This window comes from Triticum dicoccoides, chromosome 5A (genome assembly GCF_002162155.2).
Source record: "Triticum dicoccoides isolate Atlit2015 ecotype Zavitan chromosome 5A, WEW_v2.0, whole genome shotgun sequence".
In the NCBI taxonomy this organism is placed as follows: Eukaryota; Viridiplantae; Streptophyta; class Magnoliopsida; order Poales; family Poaceae; genus Triticum; species Triticum dicoccoides.
The window spans coordinates 663,844,225-663,866,722 of record NC_041388.1 but is presented as its reverse complement, the minus strand read 5'-3'; the positions used below and the strand labels follow the sequence as shown (position 1 = coordinate 663,866,722).

At 45.2% G+C, this 22,498-nt stretch overlaps 1 protein-coding gene, 1 non-coding gene and 1 pseudogene across 2 annotated transcripts; 1 reads left to right on the top strand and 2 right to left on the bottom strand.

Moving 5' to 3' along the window:
- Nucleotides 1-10,129: 10,129 nt before the first annotated feature.
- LOC119300376 lies at nucleotides 10,130-19,264 on the top strand (annotated as a pseudogene).
- On the bottom strand, nucleotides 17,797-17,899 carry LOC119304467. Its single transcript, XR_005148291.1, has one exon. It is a non-coding gene; the product is annotated as a U6 spliceosomal RNA (small nuclear RNA).
- Nucleotides 19,002-22,192, bottom strand: LOC119303906. The gene is made up of 7 exons (XM_037581053.1): nucleotides 21,744-22,192; nucleotides 20,717-20,938; nucleotides 20,540-20,595; nucleotides 20,370-20,448; nucleotides 20,124-20,262; nucleotides 19,663-19,776; nucleotides 19,002-19,524 (listed from the first exon to the last, which is right to left on the bottom strand). Exons 2-7 carry the CDS (start codon nucleotides 20,887-20,889, stop codon nucleotides 19,333-19,335), a joined length of 753 nt encoding a protein of 250 aa, XP_037436950.1. The 5' UTR covers nucleotides 20,890-20,938; nucleotides 21,744-22,192; the 3' UTR covers nucleotides 19,002-19,332.
- Between the last annotated feature and the right edge of the window lie 306 nt (nucleotides 22,193-22,498).

Here is a 22,498-nt window from a genome sequence, read left to right as displayed (position 1 = left end):
TACTCCCAGAGGGAGTAGGACTCTCCTGGCGCACCACACCTTGGCCGGCCAGCCTCCCCCCTCTAGTCCTTTATATACTGAGGCAGAGGCACCCTAGAACACACAAGTTGATCCACGTGATCTATTCCTTAGCCGTGTTTAGGCGAAGCCCTGCTGCTGTAGTACATCAAGATCGTCGCCACGCCGTCGTGCTGATGGAACTCTTCCTCGACACTTTGCTGGATCGGAGTCCGGGGATCGTCATCGAGCTGAACGTGTGCTCGAACTCGGAGGTGCTGTAGTTTTGGTGCTTGATCGGTTGGATCGTGAAGACGTACGACTACTTCCTCTATGTTGCGTCAACGCTTCCGCAGTCGGTCTGCGTGGGTACGTAGACAACACTCTCCCATCTCGTTGCTATGCATCACATGATCTTGCGTGAGCGTAGGAAATTTTTTGAAATTACTACGAAACCCAACAGTGGCATCCGAGCCTAGGTTTTTTTTATGTTGATGTTATATGCACGAGTAGAACACAAGTGAGTTGTGGGCGATACAAGTCATACTGCCTACCAGCATGTCATACTTTGGTTAGGCGGCATTGTTGGACGAGACGACCCGGACCAACATTACGCGTACGCTTATGCGAGACCGGTTCCCCCGACGTGCTTTGCACACAGGTGGCTTGCGGGCGACTGTCTCTCCAACTTTAGTTGAACCGAGTATGGCTACACCCGGTCCTTGCGAAGGTTAAAACGGAGTCTATTTGACAAACTATCGTTGTGGTTTTGATGCGTAGGTGAGATTGGTTCTTGCTTAAGCCCGTAGCAGCCACGTAAAACTTGCAACAACAAAGTAGAGGACGTCTAACTTGTTTTTGCAGGGCATGTTGTGATGTGATATGGTCAGGTCATGATGCTGAATTTTATTGTATGAGATGATCATGTTTTGTAACCGAGTTATCGGCAACTGGCAGGAGCCTTATGGTTGTCGTTTTATTGTATGCAATGAAATCGTGATGTAATGCTTTACTTTATTGCTAAGCGGTAGTGATAGTCGTGGAAGCACAAACTTGGCGAGACGACAACGATGCTACGATGGAGATCAAGGTGTCACGCCGGTGACGATGGTGATCACGACGGTGCTTCGGAGATGGAGATCACAAGCACGAGATGTTGATGGCTATATCATATCACTTATATTGATTGCATGTGATGTTTATCCTTTTATGCATCTTATCTTGCTTTGATTGACGGTAGCATTATAAGATGATCTCTCACTAAATTATCAAGAAGTGTTCTCCCTGAGTATGCACCGTTGCGAAAGTTCTTTGTGCTGAGACACCACGTGATGATCGGGTGTGATAGGTTCTACGTTCAAATACAACGGGTGCAAAACAGTTGCACACTTGGAATACTCAGGTTATACTTGACGAGCCAAGCATATACAGATATGGCCTTGGAACACGGAGACCGAAAGGTCGAGCGTGAATCATATAGTAGATATGATCAACATAGTGATGTTCACCAATGAAACTACTCCATCTCACGTGATGATCGGACATGGTTTAGTTGATTTGGATCACGTGATCACTTAGAGGATTAGAGGGATGTCTATCTAAGTGGGAGTTCTTAAGTAATATGATTAAATTGAACTTAAATTTATCATGAACTTAGTCCTGGTAGTATTTTGCAAATTATGTTGTAGATCAATAGCTCGCGTTGTTGCTTCCCTGTGTTTATTTTGATATGTTCCTAGAGAAAATTGTGTTGAAAGATGTTAGTAGCAATGATGCGGATTGGATCCGTGATCCGAGGTTTATCCTCATTGCTGCACAGAAGAATTATGTCCTTGATGCACCGCTAGGTGACAGACCTATTGCAGGAGCAGATGCAGACATTATCAACGTTTGGCTAGCTCAATATGATGACTACTTGATAGTTTAGTGCACCATGCTTAATGGCTTAGAATCGGGACTTCAAAGACGTTTTGAACGTCATGGACCATATGAGATGATCCAGGAGTTGAAGTTAATATTTCAAGCAAATACCCGACTTGAGAGATATGAAGTCCCAAACAAGTTCTATAGCTAAAAGATGGAGGAGAATCGCTCAACTAGTGAGCATGTGCTCAGATTGTCTGGGTACTACAATCGCTTGAATCAAGTGGGAGTTAATCTTCCAGATAAGATAGTGATTGACAGAATTCTCTAGTCACCATCACCAAGTTAGTAGAACTTCGTGATGAACTATGATATGCAAGGGATAACGGAAACGATTCCCAAGCTCTTCGTAATGCGGAAATTGATGAAGGTAGAAATCGAGAAAAGCATCAAGTGTTGATGGTTCACAAGACCACTAGTTTCAAGAAAAGGACAGAGGGAAGAAGGGGAACTTCAAGAAGAACGGCAAGCAAGTTGCTGCTCAAGTGAAGAAGCCCAAGTCTGATCCTAAGCCTGAGACTAAGTGTTTCTACTACAAAGGGACTGGTCACTGGAAGCGGAACTACCCCAAGTGATTGGCAGATAAGAAGGATGGCAAAGTGAACATAAGTATATTTGATATACATGTTATTGATGTGTACTTTACTAGTGTTTATAGCAACCCCTCAGTATTTGATACTAGTTCAGTTGCTAAGATTAGTAACTCGAAACGGGAGTTGCAGAATAAACAGAGACTAGTTAAGGGTGACGTGACGATGTGTGTTGGAAGTGGTTCCAAGATTGATATGATCATCATCGCACACTCCCTATACTTTCGGGATTAGTGTTGAACCTGAATAAGTGTTATTTGGTGTTTGCGTTAAGCATGAATATGATTTGATCATGATTATTGTAATACGGTTATTCATTTAAGTAAGAGAATAAATTGTTGTTCTATTTACATGAATAAAACCTTATATGGTTACACACCCAATGAAAATAGTTCATTGGATCTCGATCATAGTTATCACAATATTGAAACCAAAAGATGCAAAGTTAATAATGATAGTGCAACTTGTTTGTAGCACTGCCGTTTAGGTCATATTGGTGTAAAGCGCATGAAGAAACTCCATGTTGATGGGCTTTTGAATCACTTGATTATGAATCAGTTGATGCTTGCGAACCATGCCTCATGGGCAAGATGACTAAAACTCCGTTCTTCGGAACAATGGAGCGAGCAACAGATTTGTTGGAAATCATACATACTGATGTATGTGGTCCGATGAATATTGAGGCTCGCGACAGGTATCATTATTTTCTGATCTTCACAGATGATTTGAGCAGATATGAGTATATCTACTTGATGAAACATAAGTCTGAAACATTTGAAAAGTTCAAAGAATTTCAGAGTGAAGTGAAAAATCATCGTAACAAGAAAATAAAGTTTCTACGATCTGATCGTAGAGAAGAGTATTTGAGTTACGAGTTTGACCTTCAGTTAAAAACAATGTGAAATAGTTTCACTACTCACGCCACCTGGAACACCACAATGTAATGGTGTGTCCGAACGTCATAACCGTACTTTATTAGATATGGTGCGATCTATGATGTCTCTTACCGATCTACCACTATCGTTTTGGGGTTATGCATTAGAGACAGCTGCATTCACGTTAAATAGGGCACCATCTAAATCCATTGAGACGACACCGTATGAACTATGGTCTGGCAAGAAACCTAAGCTGTCGTTTCTTAAAGTTTGGGGTTGCGATGCTTATATGAAAAGGTTTCATCCTGATAAGCTCAAACTCAAATCGGAGAAGTGCGTCTTCATAGGATACCCAAAGGAGACTGTTGGGTACACCTTCTATCACAGATCCGAAGGCAAGACATTCGTTGCTAAGAATGGATCCTTTCTAGAGAAGGAGTTTCTCTCGAAAGAAGTGAGTGGGAGGAAAGTAGAACTTGATGAGGTAACTGTACCTGCTCCCTTATTGGAAAGTAGTACATCACAGAAAACTATTTCTGCGACACCTATACCAATTAGTGAGGAAGCTAATGATGATGATCATGAAACTTCAAAACAAGATACCACTGAACCTCGTAGATCAGCCAGAGCGAGATCCGCACCAGAGTGGTACGGTAATCCTGTTCTGGAAGTCATGCTACTAGATCATGATGAACCTACGAACTATGAAGAAGCGATGGTGAGCCCAGATTCCGCAAAGTGGCTTGAAGCCATGAAATCTGAGATGGGATCCATGTATGAGAACAAAGTATGGACTTTGGTTGACTTGCCCGATGATCGGCAAGCAATAGAAAATAAATGGATCTTCAAGAGGAAGACAGACGCTGATAGTAGTGTTACTATCTACAATGCTAGAATTGTCGCAAAAGGTTTTCGACAAGTTCAAGATGTTGACTACGATGAGATTTTCTCACTCGTATCTATGCTTAAATCTGTCTGAATCATGTTAGCAATTGCCGCATTTTATGAAATCTGGCAAATGGATAAACAAAACTGCATTCCTTGATGGATTTATTAAAGAAGAGTTGTATATGATGCAACCAGAAGGTTTTTGTCAATCCGAAAGGTGCTAACAAAATGTGCAAGCTCCAGCGATCCATCTGTGGACTGGTGCAAGCATCTCGGAGTTGGAATATACGCTTTGATGAGTTGATCAAAGCATATATTTTTATACAGACTTGCGGTAAAGCCTGTATTTACAAGAAAGTGAGTGGGAGCACTACAGCATTTTTGATAAGTATATGTGAATGACATATTGTTGATCGGAAATAATGTAGAATTATTTTGTAAAGCATAAAGGAGTGTTTGAAAGGAGTTTTTCAAAGAAAGACCTAGGTGAAGCTGCTTACATATTGAGTATCAAGATCTATAGAGATAGATCAAGACACTTGATAAGTTTTTTCAATGAGTACATACCTTGACAAGATTTTGAAGTAGTTCAAAATGGAACAGTCAAAGAAAAGGTTTCTTGCCTGTGTTACAAGGTGTGAAGTTGAGTAAGACTCAAAGCCCGACCACGGCAGAAGATAGAAAGAGAATGAAAGTCATTCCCTATGCCTCAGTCACAGGTTCTATAAAGTATGCCATGCTGTATACCAGATCTATTGTATGCCCTACCACTAAGTTTGGCAAGGGAGTACGACAGTGATCTAGGAGTAGATCACTGGACAGCGGTCAAAATTATCCTTAGTGGAATAAGGATATGTTTCTCGATTATGGAAGTGAAAAAGGTTTGTCGTAAAGGGTTACGCCGATGCAAGTTTTGACACTAATCTAGATGACTCTAAGTCTCGGTCTAGATACATATTGAAAGTGGGAGCAATTAGCTAGAGTAGCTCCATGCAGAGCATTGTTGACATAGAAATTTGCAAAATACATGCGGATCTGAATGTGGCAGAACCGTTGACTAAGATTCTCTCACAAGCAAAACATGATCACACCTTAGTACTCCTTGGGTGTTAATCACATAGCGATGTGAACTAGATTACTAAATCTAGTAAACCCTTTGGGTGTTGGTCACATGGCGATGTGAACTATGGGTGTTAATCACATGATGATGTGAACTATCGATGTTAATCACATGGTGATGTGATCTAGATTATTGACTCTAGTGCAAGTGGGAGACTGAAGGAAATATGCCCTAGAGGCAATAATAAAGTTATTATTTATTTCCTTATAATCATGATAAAAGGTTTATTATTCATGCTAGAATTGTATTAACCGGAAACATAATACATGTGTGAATACATAGACAAACAAAGTGTCACTAGTATGCCTCTACTTGACTAGCTCGTTAATCAAAGATGGTTATGTTTCCTAACCATGAACAATGAGTTGTTATTTGATTAACGGGATCACATCATTAAGAGAATGATCTGATTGACATGACCCATTCCATTAGCTTAGCACCCGATCGTTTAGTATGTTGCTATTGCTTTCTTCATGACTTATACATGTTCCTGTAACTATGAGATTATGCAACTCCCGTTTACCGGAGGAACACTTTGGGTACTACCAAACGTCACAACGTAACTGGGTGATTATAAAGGAGTACTACAGGTGTCTCCAAAGGTACATGTTGGGTTGGCGTATTTCAAGATTAGGTTTTGTCACTCCGATTGTCGGAGAGGTATCTCTGGGCCCTCTCGGTAATGCACATCACTTAAGCCTTGCAAGCATTGCAACTAAATGAGTTAGTTGCGGGATGATGTATTACAGAACGAGTAAAGAGACTTGCCAGTAACGAGATTGAACTAGGTATTGGAATACCGACGATCGAATCTCGGGCAAGTAACATACCGATGACAAAGGGAACAACGTATGTTGTTATGCGTCTGACCGATAAAGATCTTCGTAGAATATGTAGGAGCCAATATGGGCATCCAGGTCCCGCTATTGGTTATTGACCGGAGACGTGTCTCAGTCATGTCTACATTGTTCTCGAACCCGTAGGGTCCGCACGCTTACGGTCACGATGACAGTTATATTATGAGTTTATGCATTTTGATGTACCGAAGGTTGTTCGGAGTGCCGGATGTGATCACGGACATGACGAGGAGTCTCGAAATGGTCGAGACGTAAAGATTGATATATTAGAAGCCTATGTTTGGATATCGGAAGTGTTCCGGGTGAAATCGGGATTTTACCGGAGTACCGGGAAGGTTACCGGAACCCCCCGGGAGCTAAATGGGCCATGATGGGCCTTAGTGGAAAGGAGAAGAGGCAGCCCTACATGGGCTGCACGCCTCCCCCTTCTCCTGGTCCTATTAGGACTAGGAGAGGTGGCCGGCCCCCTCTCTCTCTTTTCCCCCTCCGCGAATCCTATTCCAACTAGGATTGGGGGGGAATCCTACTCCCAGTGGGAGTAGGACTCTCCTGGCGCGCCACACCTTGGCCGGCCAGCCTCCCCCCTCTAGTCCTTTATATACTGAGGCAGAGGCACCCTAGAACACACAAGTTGATCCACGTGATCTATTCCTTAGCCGTGTGCGGTGCCCCCAGCCACCATAGTCCTCGATAATACTGTAGCGGAGTTTAGGCGAAGCCCTGCTGCTGTAGTACATCAAGATCGTCACCACGCCGTCGTGCTGACGGAACTCTTCCTCGACACTTTGCTGGATCGGAGTCCGGGGATCGTCATCGAGCTGAACGTGTGCTCGAACTCGGAGGTGCCATAGTTTCGGTGCTTGATCGGTTGGATCGTGAAGACGTACGACTACTTCCTCTATGTTGCGTCAACGCTTCCGCAGTCGGTCTGCGTGGGTACGTAGACAACACTTTCCCATCTCGTTGCTATGCATCACATGATCTTGCGTGAGCGTAGGAAATTTTTTGAAATTACTACGAAACCCAACAGTTTAGAGGGCCGTGTTTGCTAGGTGTAGGACTGCCATTCTGTCGTGTTGCTGTTAACAGACTTGCTCGTCGATGCTTGCCGCAGCCTGACATTTGTTGCCAGCAGAACGATGGCGTGAAGTATAATTATCAAAAAGGAAGTTTTAGTTTTGACTGTTGACTCTTGACCTGTTGGATAGAGACATGCATTATGCATGTGAGGTTTGATCCAAGGACTAAGGGCATGTAGAATGGTGGTATATGAATACATATGCTTCATGATAAGAAGTAATTTAAAGCACCCACTAGTAGAAAACAGGGATTTGGTTCGGGTCTGGTCAGCCCATTAGTCCCGATTCTTCACGAACCGGGATTCATGGGAGGCATTAGTCCCGATTCATGAGCCCAGGGGGGCAGCCGGGGCCTTGTGGGCATGGGTCCCGGTTCGTATGGATCCATTTGTTCCGGTTCTAGGCACGAACTGGGACCAATGGGCCTCGCTCCTGGCCCACAGCCATTGGTCCCGGTTCTTGACTAGAACCGGGACAGAAGGGAGGGCCTTTAGTCTCGGTTCCAGTCACGAACCGGGACCAATGAGTTGCCTATATATACCCCCTCGCCGGCGAGCAGAGCAGTCCACACTGCTTTGTTTTTTTGGTCGGCGAGGGGAGGGCATTTGGGTGCTCTAGCTCACCTCCTATGCACGTGAGGTGTTCGATGAAATGCCCGAGCCACGCTAGTTAAGCTTTCTCCTCTCGAAGCTCGACCTCGGAGCTCCATTTTCCCGAGATTTGTCTAGATTTAGCGGTCCGTCACGCCCCGCCCCCGTTTTCACCGCCGTCGATCGCCCACGCCGATCTCGTCGCCGGCACCACTGTGGTGAGCCTCTTGTTCTTATCTTCTTTCTGATTTTTTTACTTTAGATAAATACTTGTCTTATTTTCTTACTTTAGATAGATACTTGTCTCATTTTCTTACTTTAGATAGATACTTGTCTGATTTTCTTACTTTTGACACATATAATTATATATAATGCACGCAGATGAACCGGCAATGGATGTATGGTAACAGACACACCTCCGAATACATTAAGGGTGTGCAATGGTTTGAGCTCTCTACGAACGATATGATCAAGCTACTCATCGAGACCCCCCTTGATAGTACGACAATCGATCCTATAACCCCGTCTCCCAACTACCACCATGAGACCGGTAAAATAGAAAACCTATCAAGGGCGAACCTTTGCCTTGCACATAGTCCACTTGAGCTAGATGATGATGATCTTGACTCCTTCAAGTTGGACCACCTTTCTTGATTGCGTTGGCTTGATGAAAACCAGTTGATTGCTCCCCCATACTCCACTATGGATGAGCCCACTATGGGTGAGCCCACTATGGGTGAGCCACTCTTTGGCACATCTTCACAAGTCCATTGACATCACAATGGACGACAGGCTTTAAGCACTTGATCTCTTTGTGATGCTCCACTTGATCTTGCACAATACAACCTTGATTTGATGTCATCCTCCATGGGTTGTATGTGATCTTTCTCTTGACGCAAGCCCATGGAATCAAACATAACCCCACATAGAACTCTCACAAAGACCATGGGTTAGTACACAAGGCGTAATGGACAATGCTTATCAAACTGTGAGATCACTTGATCCCACTCGGTGTATACGCTTTGTGTGATGATCAACTTGAGTCACTCTCTATACTTAGTCTTGATCAACCTTGACTCTTTCCAACCCTCTTCATTTGGATGATGTCTTGAAGGTAAATATGAATGATCACACAATCTTCTTCTTCAAGACATGCTTGCAATAAACTCAATACTCACATGACCAATCTTTGGATAATTCCTTAATAGCACCTTGGTCAACTCATAAACTCCTTGAAACCAACACATGGACTTCAAGAAATGCCTATGAACAAATCCTTCAAATATAACTCAATGCAACCATTAGTCCATAGAGAATGTCATCAATTATCAAAACCACACATGGGGGCACCGCATGTCCTTTCAATGAATTCTACCACTATCTTGAAAAAGAAGAATAGAATCACATACGGTGCAGCGGGAACAGCACCGCCGACGTTGACGTTGTCGCCCATGTCGTTGAGGATGAGGTTGCCGAGGTCGAGGAAGAAGTCGTCGTTGGCGAAGTCGTCGATGCAAGCAGTCCCACGAGTGCGCTCCCCCAAAACCTGATCATCAGGATCACGAGAGGCAGGGTTCCGGAGGCCTGTTGTCCCTTCTCGCGGTGCACGCCGAAAGGAGGGATTGAGAAGACTCGGTTGGCGGCGCAATGATCTGAAACGGTGGTGCGAAACCATACGATACGGCGGCGGCTAGGGTAAACGTCTGCGTGACTATATAGTGCGGGCCGGATAGGTCGTGGGAGTAAACCCCACGGTTCAGTAATTAACGTGTCCGTTAATTATTAATTAATGAGATTAGACAATGTGCATAGCTCTGTCCTTGGCGCGGTGTGGCGAGCGAGGAGGAGGAGCGCGCGTGTAGGTCTCCTTTTCTCATGCTCATACAAATGGTAGAAGAACTCACCTTATAAAGAGATGCAACTCTCACTCAACTTACATGGTGGGACTAAACTTTAGTTTCACTCATTCCATTCACATGTGTGCATGAATGGGCCAAGAGAATTTCAGAATTTTAGTTGGGATTTGGGCCAAAGGCCTACTAGCAAAATTCCTACAATCACAGGCTCTGAATATATAGGGTGCATCGATGTTAATAGATTGTGAAATCTGCACACGTAAGCTCACTCACTGGATTACTAGTATATAAAGCAAGCTATTACCGACTAAGGTGAGGCAGAGGGCTAGCTAGCAAAAGTGGGGGAAGCATACAATGGCGTTAGATCAGACGAAGCAGCTTGTCCCATGTCTTCTCCTCCTGTTGACCCTGTCGTCCTTGTCCGAGGCCAAGGCGCAGCAGTGCAAAAGCCCCGATTCCGACAAGGATCGGAGGAGCCACTACACCATGGACCACGCCCTTTCCAGTTTTCATCTGATGGACAAAGCATCCGGCCGAGTCCTCAGCTTATTTTTCGGTAACTGGTCCCACCCAGATGTGAACAATACGGTTGGCCTCAGCCTCCTCCGTTACCAGCTGGCCCGCTCCGATGTGAACAACACCGTAGTGTTGTCCACCTTCGGATTCTGGATTCCTTTGTCCCGAGTTCGCCAGGACCAACTGGGGACTGACGAGGCGTCCTTCAGCGTCACCGTCGTCTATCAGCCTCTACCGGACCAGAGGCATAGCGGCATCGCCTTCCTCATCCTCCCCTATTGGGCCCTAATTGATCTCGAATACAACGGGGCAAATAGCTCCTTAGCGAAGCAACTGGTGGCCAGAGACATCGGCTTCGTCGACCCCAAATCTGTAACCCGAAGCGCCTCCTTCTCCGGCAGCTCCGTCTCAGTCGGGATGGGCGTGCTGGCTAACCTCACGACCGCAAGGTACAATGGTCGCGCCATGGTAGTGGAAATCATCATCCATCAGGAGGTGGCAGATGCCATCTCTAACTATTCAGTGTGGATCGACTACAACCGCGTGGGGCGCAGTTTCTCGGTCTACGTGGACGTTGAAGGCAAGCCAAAGCCTGATTACAACATAGTCGAGATGCAACAGAACATCAGCATCGATTTCCCGTATGCTAGTTTCGGCCTCGTCTCCACGGCTGCACAATTGCTTCAGCCCCGAGGCATCACATGTAGGGCAACGGTTGAAGGCCTCCCTCCCCACTACCACGACAAAGGAGGCACCCAGTCAAGGAAGGTAACCATCCTGTCATCCGTCCCCGGGTCCATAGCCACTGCCACCGCAATGGCCGCCGCCGTGGCGTGCTACTTGAACTCGAGGTACCGGCGGTGGCACAAGGACCTGGACCAGCTCGCCAAGTCTATGGAGCGACTCCCAGGGGTCCCATTGAAGATCGACTTCGCAGACATCAACAAGGCCACCCGCAAATTCCATGAGGACATGAAGCTCGGCAGAGGAGGTTTTGGCACTGTGTACAGGTGCACGCTCCCCGCCGCCGCTTCCAAGATGGAGCGGCCCATGGACGTGGCCATCAAGAGGTTTACGCGCGATGTGCAGAATTGCCGCTACGACGATTTCCTCGCCGAGGTCAGCATCATCAACCGGTTGCGCCACAAGAACATCGTCCCCCTCATCGGTGAGCATCATCCAAACAGTACATTTAATCTGCGTTGGGCTGTGAATTTAGCTCATTGCTACTCTCGCTGTTGGTTTGGTCTTTGTTTTGTTTATTATGCTCTGTTTTTATTTGGATTTGAAATTTTGTATTGGTGGACGGCGGAGCTTGAAACGAAAAACCGGGCGGGCCGGGCAGGCTAATTTGAAGGGAATTGCTCTTGAGCTGGCCATCACTTCATGCACAGTGTGAGTGTTTTGCTTTTAGGATGGGCGGGCCATGGCCACCTTTTGCCCTCACGTAGCTCCGCCACTGTTGGTGGATATACGTACATCACCTAAATATTTTCAGATAATTTCCTGTAGGGTCCTATATGGAGTCATGTATTGCATGGGTGGTCATATATTGTCCTATATTGCCTGTAGGGTCCTATATGGAGTTGAGGATAACTAATTGTGGTTAGAGGTCAGATGTGACTGGCTTAGCAACGGGGATCCATCGGTTACAGACCCATTCTAAACTTCTAGCTATGCACTTGTAGAAAAACACTAATTTCATAACTCTGCACATAAACTAATTTCAGGGTGGTCATACAACAAAGGAGTGCCGCTGCTTGTGTTCGAGTTCATGGCAAATGGTAGCCTAGACCAGCATCTCTTCCATAGAGGAGGCAGCGGCACCAGACAGCGGAACACCGATGGCGCCATCTGGCAATGGGCTTATGGGCAACCCGCTATGAGATCATCAAGGGCGTAGCCACCGGCCTGCACTATGTCCACCACGAGTACGAGCCCATGGTGCTCCACCGTGACATCAAGGCGAGCAACATCATGCTGGACTCGAGCTTCCAGGCCCGTCTTGGTGACTTCGGCCTGGCCTGCACCGTCTCCATCGACAGGAATTCCGTCACCGGCGTGGGTGGCACCTGGGGCTACATCGCGCCAGAGTACCCGGTTAGCCGCAAGGCGACGCGGCAGACTGATATCTATGCGCTTGGGGTGCTCATCCTCGAGATTGTCACTGGGCTGCGGGCATTGGCTGATCACGAGGTGGTGGATGATGACGACATGCATATCACAGATAGGGTGTGGCGCCTTCACCGTGAGGGGAGGCTACTGGAGTGTGTGGATGCCATGTTGACCGACGGTTCAACTCTTGACACCGAGGAGCAGCTAGATACTACTGACGATGCGGAACGCCTGCTGCTCCTAGGCCTGGCCTGCAGCAACCCGAACCCGTCAGACCGTCCAACCATGCCTGATGTGGTGCGGGTCATCGCCAAGTCGGTACCGCCACCACAGGTGCCTCCTCAGAAGCCAAGATTTGTGTGGCCACCTCAGGAAGAGGGACGTTCAGTGCCCTCCGATGATGGTGGTAGCACGGGTACATCGATGATGAGTAATCTCGACAATAGTACGGCAAGCGCTACCGGAGGACATGCCGCATTTCAACTCCAACACTCTGTCTACGTGATGGCAGGCAGTGCCTCTGGTCCATGAGGAAATGCTAAGGAGCATATATAGTAAAAATGAAAATTCACTTGTTGCATTTAATGTTGATGTGATTTTGCTTAATTTAAGAAGCTTGAGTATTTGTTATGTGTAAGTTAATGCCATGAGTCATATGTATGAAATAAATATATATTGTATATCAGATTAGATGGCCATCACCATCGACTTAAATATAGAACAATCGAATCAGATATAGGCACTCATATTGACAACGTGTATAGTTGCCTTTGCTGTACACGGCCTGGAAAGTCAAAGTTTGATGTCCAAAAAACTACGTATGATAAACATCATCAAGCGCTTAGTTTATGTTGATGTTCAGTCCATTCTCGTAGTATCGGGGCAATAGTGATATTTTTTGGAGAGTTGCTCCCTTAGTCCGTTTTAGTGAAGTTTTTTTTTGCGGGTGCGTTTTAGTGAAGTTTAGAGGGCCGTGTTTGGTAGGTGTACAAGTATCAGTTCTGTCGTGCTGCTCTTGGCAGTTTTGCTCGTCGATGCTTGCCGCAGCCTGACATTTGTTGCCAGCAGAACGATCGCGTGAAGTATGATTATCAAAAAGGAAGTTTTAGTTTTGACTGTTGACTCTTGATCTGTTGGATAGAGACATGCATTATGCATGTGAGGTTCGATCCAAGGACTAACGGATGGCCAACTTAAACCATGCCTTTAAGAGAGCGTCTGGCCAGACAGTTCTTCATGTGCAATACAATATGCTTAAAGGTGAATACAGATCTCGGTAAGACACTTGCTGAACAGGATAGGGACATGTAAATTCAAAGTAGTACTATGAAGACCAGGAATACCGGGTAATTGACTGAACGCTAATGATTATGCTATGCAGGCCGGCCGTTTGTTCCACATGACATACGTACGCAGGTAATGTAGCTACTCTGCCCGGCCAGCCAATCACACATGGAGGGGGAAAGACTCAGGCAAATTGTTCCCCAGTTGAGGAGGCTCTACTATGCCGACAAATGGTGGGGGCAAAGGCTCAATGTTTCATGCAGTTACAACATTGTTTCATCCTCCTATTTGGCATCTTCCCGGAAGAAAAGAAAACTCCTGTTTAGCTTTGGGAAAACTATGAGACCTAGGAAAATCAACACGATATGGCGTTAGATCAGCTCAAGCAGCAGTTTGTTCCATGTCTCCTTCTCATGTCGACCAACGCCTTCTTCTCTCGCGCGACGCGGGGCTATGGAAATGCCTCGAAGACTCCACCTAGATCGAAGGAGCAACCAGACCTTTGGACGACACCATGTCTCACATTTTTAGGAGAAGTCCCACATTTCATCTGATCGACAAAGACGCCGGGCCCGTATGAACGTTGCCGGACCTTGACTACGCCTATAACAAACGGCGTGTGTGTGGAACAAACGGCCGGCCGGCATACTCGAGCATGACAATTTTGTTTTTAATAACATGTCAATTTTATTACTAAGAGCATGGCAGTTTTATTTTTATTTTTATTTTTATCATGAAAAATTCATGTGTATGATGGCTGAAAAAAAAAGCTCGAAGCTCGCGAGCTAAACGAATAGCTCGTGACTTGGCTCGAATTGACTCGAACTCGAAGAATAACGAGTCGAGCTGAGCTTTGGTTTAAGATCGTTTATAGACCGAGTTAAACAAGCCAATCTCACGAGTACCCATGTAAGTCGTTAGGCTCGGTATAAAAGATCAGTCACTCCCAATCCAAAAAAAATCAGTCACTCACCATGCGTCATAGGCGCACAACGCAAGGCCCAGCCATTGAAGCCCAGCATCCCAAGAGACTCATGTGTTACAAGAAAATTACAATTGTTTGGTATGTATATGTTTAGAATATATACATAATCATTTTTTCATATTTGAGGTTTAATGTTCATATCTTTAACGAGTTTAACAAGTTAAACGAGCCAGCTCGCGAGTTGTACGAGTCGAGCCAATTTTGGGTTTGAGCTCGTTATAGTAACGAGTCGAGTCGGGCTAGCTCGTTAACAAAACGAGCTTTAGCGAGTCGAGCCGAGCTGGCTGGACTTGGCTCGAATTCCAGCCTTAATGATTTCTATGTTTTTAAAATGAAAATATAAAGCATGGCAAATTCCTTGTACGTCTTTTTTTAATTAATATGCAAATTTGTTGTGCATCATCTTCTTTATCTGCATTTTGGTCCACAATATTTGTTTTTGTATGTTTCTTATTTTTTTAGATTTAGTATGGTCTTTTTTCCATGTAGGTATTTTCATTGGTAGGCTACCGTGGCAATTTCCAGTAGGTGTTTATAGTGTCAATGTTTCTGCAATAAAAAAAGTTCTATCAAATGTTGCTTTTAGCGGGCCCAACAAAGAAGCGAAAGGGGCGTGTCTGGGCTGGTTCGCCGTGGAGTGGTTCTCCTTGCAAACGTTTTCGTTCGCTCGATCGAACCACTCCTAGTGAATGATTCGTTGGCCGGACGCACCCACCAGCTGACGTCCCATGTATATTTTGGTCATTTAAAAAAAAGAATTAGATCGATAATAGATGGAAAGGGGAATTTTGGAATGAAATCACAAATAAAAATATCTCCCAAAAACCAAAGTGGAACCGTCTTTCCAGATGAAACACCATGGAAATGGAGCAATAGTTTTCATGCACCTTTTTAATACCCTACTCTAGTCCAACCCATATACGATTTTGGCCCAACTCAATCCTAGCACCCAAAAACTAATCCGTTCGGTCACATGTTCCAAAAAAAAAAAGACCCTGAAGGAAAACTTGTTGGAAGGGCAGAGTGGTTCGTTTGACAACATAAGGAGGAGAGTGCTTGGATATCTCTCTGGAAGATCACCGTGCCGTAGAAAATCAAGGTTTTTCGGTGAAAGTTGGCAAGGCTCCCGGACATTCTAAAAACGTAGGAGCATGTCCTTGGCCGATATTAGTTTGACCACATAATAGTTCATAGGAATGTTTCCATGAATCAAACCTATGGTATACATGTACCGATCAAAGAGTCATCTCTATTGCAGTATTACCAAACATGTCAATTGTTGGATACACCAAACCCCATCAAGATGTGATGAATCGCTCACCACAACTCCAATACAAATGTTTCACTAGCCCAGAACAGCCACCATCTACAGGTTGGCAAGGCTCCCGGACATTCTAAAAACGTAGGAGCATGTCCTTGGCCGATATTAGTTTGACCACATAATAGTTCATAGGAATGTTTCCATGAATCAAACCTATGGTATACATCTATCGATAAAAGAGTCATCTCTATTGCAGTATTACCAAACATGTCAATTGTTGGATACACCAAACCCCGCCAAGATGTGATGAGTCGCTCACCACAACTTCAATACAAATGTTTCACTAGCCCACAACAGCCACCATCTACGTTGATTCTAATGGCACCTTTCGGCAACCGAGTCCATGGATTGGTTACCGCCAATATAGCCCGAATACTTGGCGTATTTTCCCATCGCCACCCTAACAAACATCGTTGCCTTAGCTAGAACAAGTAAAAAAAACTGTCATTTTTCGATGGTTTATTTATTTTCCTTGATTACCGTTGATCAACATACGTCTAAAATTAATATTGTCTTACCCAACTAAGTTCATTAACATACGCTTAAGATTAAATATTCTCTTATACCTAGCTAAGTTCATCAAGGAACGTTGAGGATTAAATACTCTCTTACCTAGCTAAGTTCATCAACGAACGTTTAAGATAATTACACTCTAACCTACCTAAGTTGGAGCATCCTAGAAGAGCTCTTAGCACAATTATGTGGTCAATTTATGGCTCGAGGAATCATCGGACAAAGGATGAGAATGGTTTTTAGTTACATCTAGGGCAATGATGTTTGTTAGGTAGATGATGGAAATGTCTGAAGTGCAAACTTAAATTGGAAATGCAGATTCTTCCCACTATACTATCCCATGAGATTTATATTTTTGTTTCCTGATCTATAAGTCAAATTTGAATTTGAATCATGATACATATAGTACATACATGCCGTATCAGGTATTTGTATGGTGAGATTTCCAGGTTGTGAATTTTAAAAGGTGTTCTTCTGCAAGCATCATGATTTTTTAAGGAATAAGTGGAGGTTGCTAGGGTCGTCTGTGCGGCTCACACGTATTAACATGGGGAAACTAGGCTTGATCATTATCGGGTTTTTTTTCGTCTGGTGTCCATCTTTTGCATATGATCTTCTTTTTTGCGAAATAATTCCAGTATTACTCAACCAGGTGTACAATCACGCATGACCGCGTCCAAAATGTCCTTTGGTCCATAACAAAGCCATACCATGTAGTTCGACATGAATTCTACCAAAGTTTGCCAATGAATGATCAGAAAATCAAAGTTAGCAGCACAAAAATGATCCATACACATGCTTTTTTATATATAGTACACAAGTTTTTTTGTGAATTTCATATCATAAAGGATGCTAGGGTATTTATGAAAAAATGTAGGGTGTTTAGAAACACTTTTAGAACACCGACGACGAGTTGCATAATCGAGGTGTGAGTTAGTTTACAAAAAATGAACTACGGTTTACACTTTCCAGGACGTACATACAAACTACACCAGAGAATATTGTCACATCCAATCTTTAGTTTTGGTTCTAATTTACGGGAACATAATGATTCAAAGGAGTTACAAGAAAATGACCAGGTGAATTGCCAAGAGGCAGACTGTATTGTATTTAGAGAAAAGTTGGAGGGCCAGTTCTCAAGTGAAGCTGCAAGAGGACTTGATACTTTCGTGGTAAAAAGCAACCAGGAGGGACCTAGTTGCAAGCGTGCGCAAAGAAACAAAGGTGCGCAAGTAAGTCTCCAGGGGCACGTCTGAGAAGAAAAAGGAGCTGCGCGCGAAATCTCAAAAAAACCTGGACCATTTCTCGATTTGTGCGTGTCATCCTTGCGCAGGGGCCATGCTAATCTTCTCTGTATCGTTCCAATTTTATCGGATATCCCCGAAGGGACGAGTCAGCTGCGGCGAGCGGGTTTATAAGCTGGTCGAAACCACACTCGCTAGCCGAGGTGGTACTAAACATCTGTCCCAGCACCAGCCTCGCGCGGGCTGCATCCACTTACGCGGCCCAGTTTAGTAGACAGCCCAGCTATTTAAATCACACCGTCTTAAAAAAAAAAGACATTAGCAGCCGATCGATCTTGGTTTCGATCTACCGACGATGAGGGGGCCTACTCCGCCGCCGGAATCAGCAGAGATGGTCTGGGAGGTCCTGCTCAAGCTGCCGACCAGGGACGTGGCGCAGCGTCGCCGCCGAGGCCACTTTCCGCAGCCTCCACGCCGAGGCCGTGGCCAACAACGTCTCCGCCGCGTCCGAGGCCCTGATGGTCATGGAGATCCGGGAGCACGGCAGGCCCCACGAGGCCAGCTTCTCCATCGTCTCCTCGTCGTCGACGCCCAAGCCCATGCCGCACCGCATCACCATCCCCGGCGGCTACAGCCTCTCCAACGTCTGCAACGGCCTCCTCTGCTTCGCCCTCGACCTCGCCGAGGCGCCGGCGTTCATCTCACGGTTTTGGGTACCTTCGACTCCAGCTGCCGCCAACGCCATGGAACTGCAAGTGGAACATTACCGGGGGCTATCGACCCAGCCTGCTCTCGCCTCTTACCTTGGCCGCGCCGCCGTCGTCTTGGGACGGCGAGGAAGAAAGACGAGAGTTCCAGCATGCAATGTTCCATGCACTGCGACGACACGAATGAAAACATCACGCACGTATGCTGAGCTGTCTCAAATCTGCAAGCAAAGCATCCACACCACTCTCGGGGCAGGGCAGCATGGTCGAACTCGATCACATGCATGGCACAGAGCTCCATTTGTATTCCTTCTAAACAGGTGCGTCGCTGACTTGGGAATTCAGTCGGATGATACTCCACAAAATTTCTTACATAGCACTAGTGTACAAAACACTTTATATTATGGGACTGAGGGACTTGAACACAAGTCTTGACATGGTCTTCAAAGATAAGTTTTTTTATTAACCTAATATGTTCTTTTCTTCGAAATGTCAACAGAGGAAAAATATCAACTTAAGTTAATGATCAGAAAGGAAAATGCCAACAACCAAATTGTCTTCATTCTACTAAACTACAACAGCAAATATAGAACATAAGTACAAAATATCTTTACATCTAATCACAGTATTTGTGGGAAAACAATTACGACATACAATATACATATACAACAAATACAGTTACAAACTTATACCTTAGGCCGTCTAACCCCGAGAGAGCAATATACTCTAGTAATTCTCCAATGTTCTTCGGCTCAATGTAAACCGATCCTATGCAATGTGCAGTTGAAAATGTCGACAGGTTGATGAATTGCTATCAACAGTTTGTTGACAGCTGGAGGGGCAATGCAAGAACATATAAGCTCATTATGCCGTCATTCAAGGAGTTTGTTGCATGTGCAGACGCCTAACGCTGCGGCTAGATGCCATGCCGCATGGATGTAGGGGGTCTGCGGGAAGACATCATCGGCGATGAACAGCGCACCACCCAGCAGAGACGACATCCTGTGGAGGTTATGTGCCGTCTTGAGCTCTGGTTCTGTCGATGCTCGTTTCGCAAATGAAACCTGTGGCAGAAGAGAACTCTTGTGTGTCATTTCAAGGGAAAGGCCATAGATGGATATGTTAAGAACATAAATCCTCCCTAGGATGGTCTATTATTCTGAAAAGTAACATGGCAGGAGAGCTTGGGAAAAAATACTTGCCTCCATCATCCCAGTGTGAAGGGCTGTGACCATCAAGGGCTGGAATGGCAGGAGCAACGTTGATGCCGCCATTAGTAATCTTGGATGTTCATCCCGAAGCGCTCTTGTTAGGCACTGTGTGAAGAAGATCAAATACTTCATATAGAAGTTGCAGTCATAATATAACGCTAAAAAATGCAAGGCATAATCTATAAATCAGACTGACAGAAGTGCTGATGTAGCAAACATACATACAGAAAGAAGGTTATCACATGCAGATCTCGGAATATTCAAGTAGTAGTTCATTTGATTACAATTTTACAAGACACTGGGATGCTGCTGATAGCCTGATAGCTTATTAAGCAGAATGAACACATCAAGTTTGGTTACATTGAATTCACAGTTCTTCTTGCTTAATATGCATTGATGAAGGTAACATATACTCCGATGTACCCATTACCCTATAAACATGTCTTACTTACCAGTGTTGTGGTGGCGATCATTGTGTAGTCTGCCCACCGCATGTATTTTCTGATTTCTCCTCGTGAAGTATGATACAAGCTAGATGCAACTCCAACTCCAATTAGTGAGTTAGCATAAAGTGTAGTATTCAAGGTCTTTCTGCAGAACTGGCACATGACCGTTAGTTGAAAAATGGCTATGCATCGAAAATGCAATAAGGAGGCAACCTTTGAAGAAGCAATCTAGTTGTTCGTAGATGTACTTGCCTTGGTGTCTGCAGTCCAAGAAAGATGAAAGGAAGTGAAGTGACGACATTAGCAACAGTTTCAGCTACATTTTTATCACCTGGTTCAAAGAAAAATTTTATTTTTAGCAATTAAGTTAACAAACGAGATATTATATTGACTGTCTGAATTGTGTGATTACTTGACCATACATGAGAGACTACAGTGAATAGGCTTCAGGCATGGGGGTCTCTGTCGCCAGAGTTGCCTGCAATTACAAGACAAAGCATTAGGTGATGCACAACTATTTCATACTAGACACCATTCTAACAAATTAACAATTGTCTGGATGGTGTACATAATGATGGGACCGAAAACCGAAACCTTACTTGATCTTCAAACTTCGAGTCATGCCGACACCCCCCTGCTGCTCCATAGCTGACGAATCCATAATGCTTGTTTTGATAGCTTCATCATCACTATACGGTGACCGACCCGCAAGTTGTACCCCATAGAGGCCATCCAGACCCCCCGGAGGTCTTCGATCTGACTGAACTCCCATTTACTTGTCCGGCGCGTACTTGTTCAACTAAGCAGAACAGATAATTTTCCTGTGGGGAAAACAGTAACGCTGAGATATTGTTTAGAGATGGAATTTTCTGAAACCTAATGCACCTACACCCTTCCATCTAGGTATTGCTCACTATCTTCACTTCATCTAAAATTCTCTCTTTTGTTTCGACCAAATAAATCAAACATATATACTTGAAACTTTTCACAACAATAACACAAGTACTACAATGTGTGGAATATTTTTTGGTGTGCCAAAAATAATTAAAATGATAGAGCTGATCTGAAACTATCATTTTGTATAGAAGGTTATTTGTGATCCATTCCACCTTCAGCATGACCCCTTTCGGCAAGAAAAATACGGAATTATGGTTATCCTGTTCTAGTATGTCAGCTATCAGATTATTATCAAAGTTTTTTAGCAAACAATGACCACCATATGTTGCTCATGAAACTAGCAGATTAGCTGGGTGACATTACCAGGTAGTCTGTTAGGACTTACCATATTATTGTAACCATCAGACTGTAGAAGATACGTATCAGATTGTCTAGGTGATATTACCTGATTGTTCCTTAGCAGTCAGTCAGTCACCATGTTTTTGCAACTAGCAGATTGCCAGATTATCTAGGTGATATTACCAGGTTGTCTGATTAGCAGTTATCATCCAGTCTAGATATCTAAGCACATGGAAAAAGACTTGCATCCCCTCTAATGACATCGGTAAGAGAAATGAAATAAAATCTGTACACATTACACCAACCATGGAAGCTAACCGAGTTTGCAGGCATGGGCACAAAACTACTTGTTGGCGTATGGCAACAGGAGCAGCGAGGTGGCATATTTACCTCCGTGTGGGCGGTGGCCTTGCACCGCCGGTGGGGTCGAGCTCCTCCCAGTGGCGGCGTGGGCGTAGCAGGGCCAGCCGATGCTTCCTCCTGCAGGTCACTCGCCTGCTCAGCGCGCGAACCGCCGCCTCGGCCGTGCCCACCCCTCTCCCCCTCCTCGCAGATCCAAGGAGAGCAGCGCTTATTCACTCAGATCTGGAAGAGAAACGGGGCCGGCGGCAGCTCTGCTCTGCTCTGCCCAGGTCGGCCAAGCTGAAGGTTCAAGAAGCAGGATGTGTGTGAGAGGGAGGGAGAGAGAGACGCGTCCCCGTCACCGGTTTGGTGGAGCGCCGAGGTGGCGGAGGTTTGGGTGGAGGAGAGGGCGCGGGAGAAAGGAGGCTGACACAGGGGAGCGCTGGCGGCGTCCGGACGCGGGCGGCGGGGTGCGCTGCCGACTGCCGTGCTGGTGGACCTTGGAGGCAGACGGGAGGGGAGTACTACGGCGCAGCTTCGTCGGGACCCGGCGCTTCGTGGGACCCGCAGTCAGTCGCCCAAGACACACAGGCCCGGTAACTTGTGCCCACACCAGCCAAAATGATTGGCCATCCTACCAAATTTTGGTCATCCTTTCGTGTCGCAGATTTTTTTTAATAAGTTGATCTACAACTCCAACGCGCGAACCCAAATCGTCCGCTCACGTTTGTTTGGAGTTAACGGACAAAAAAGTGGCTCAACGCGCGGGAGCATCGGTCTGCTTTCGACCCATTCTGACCCGA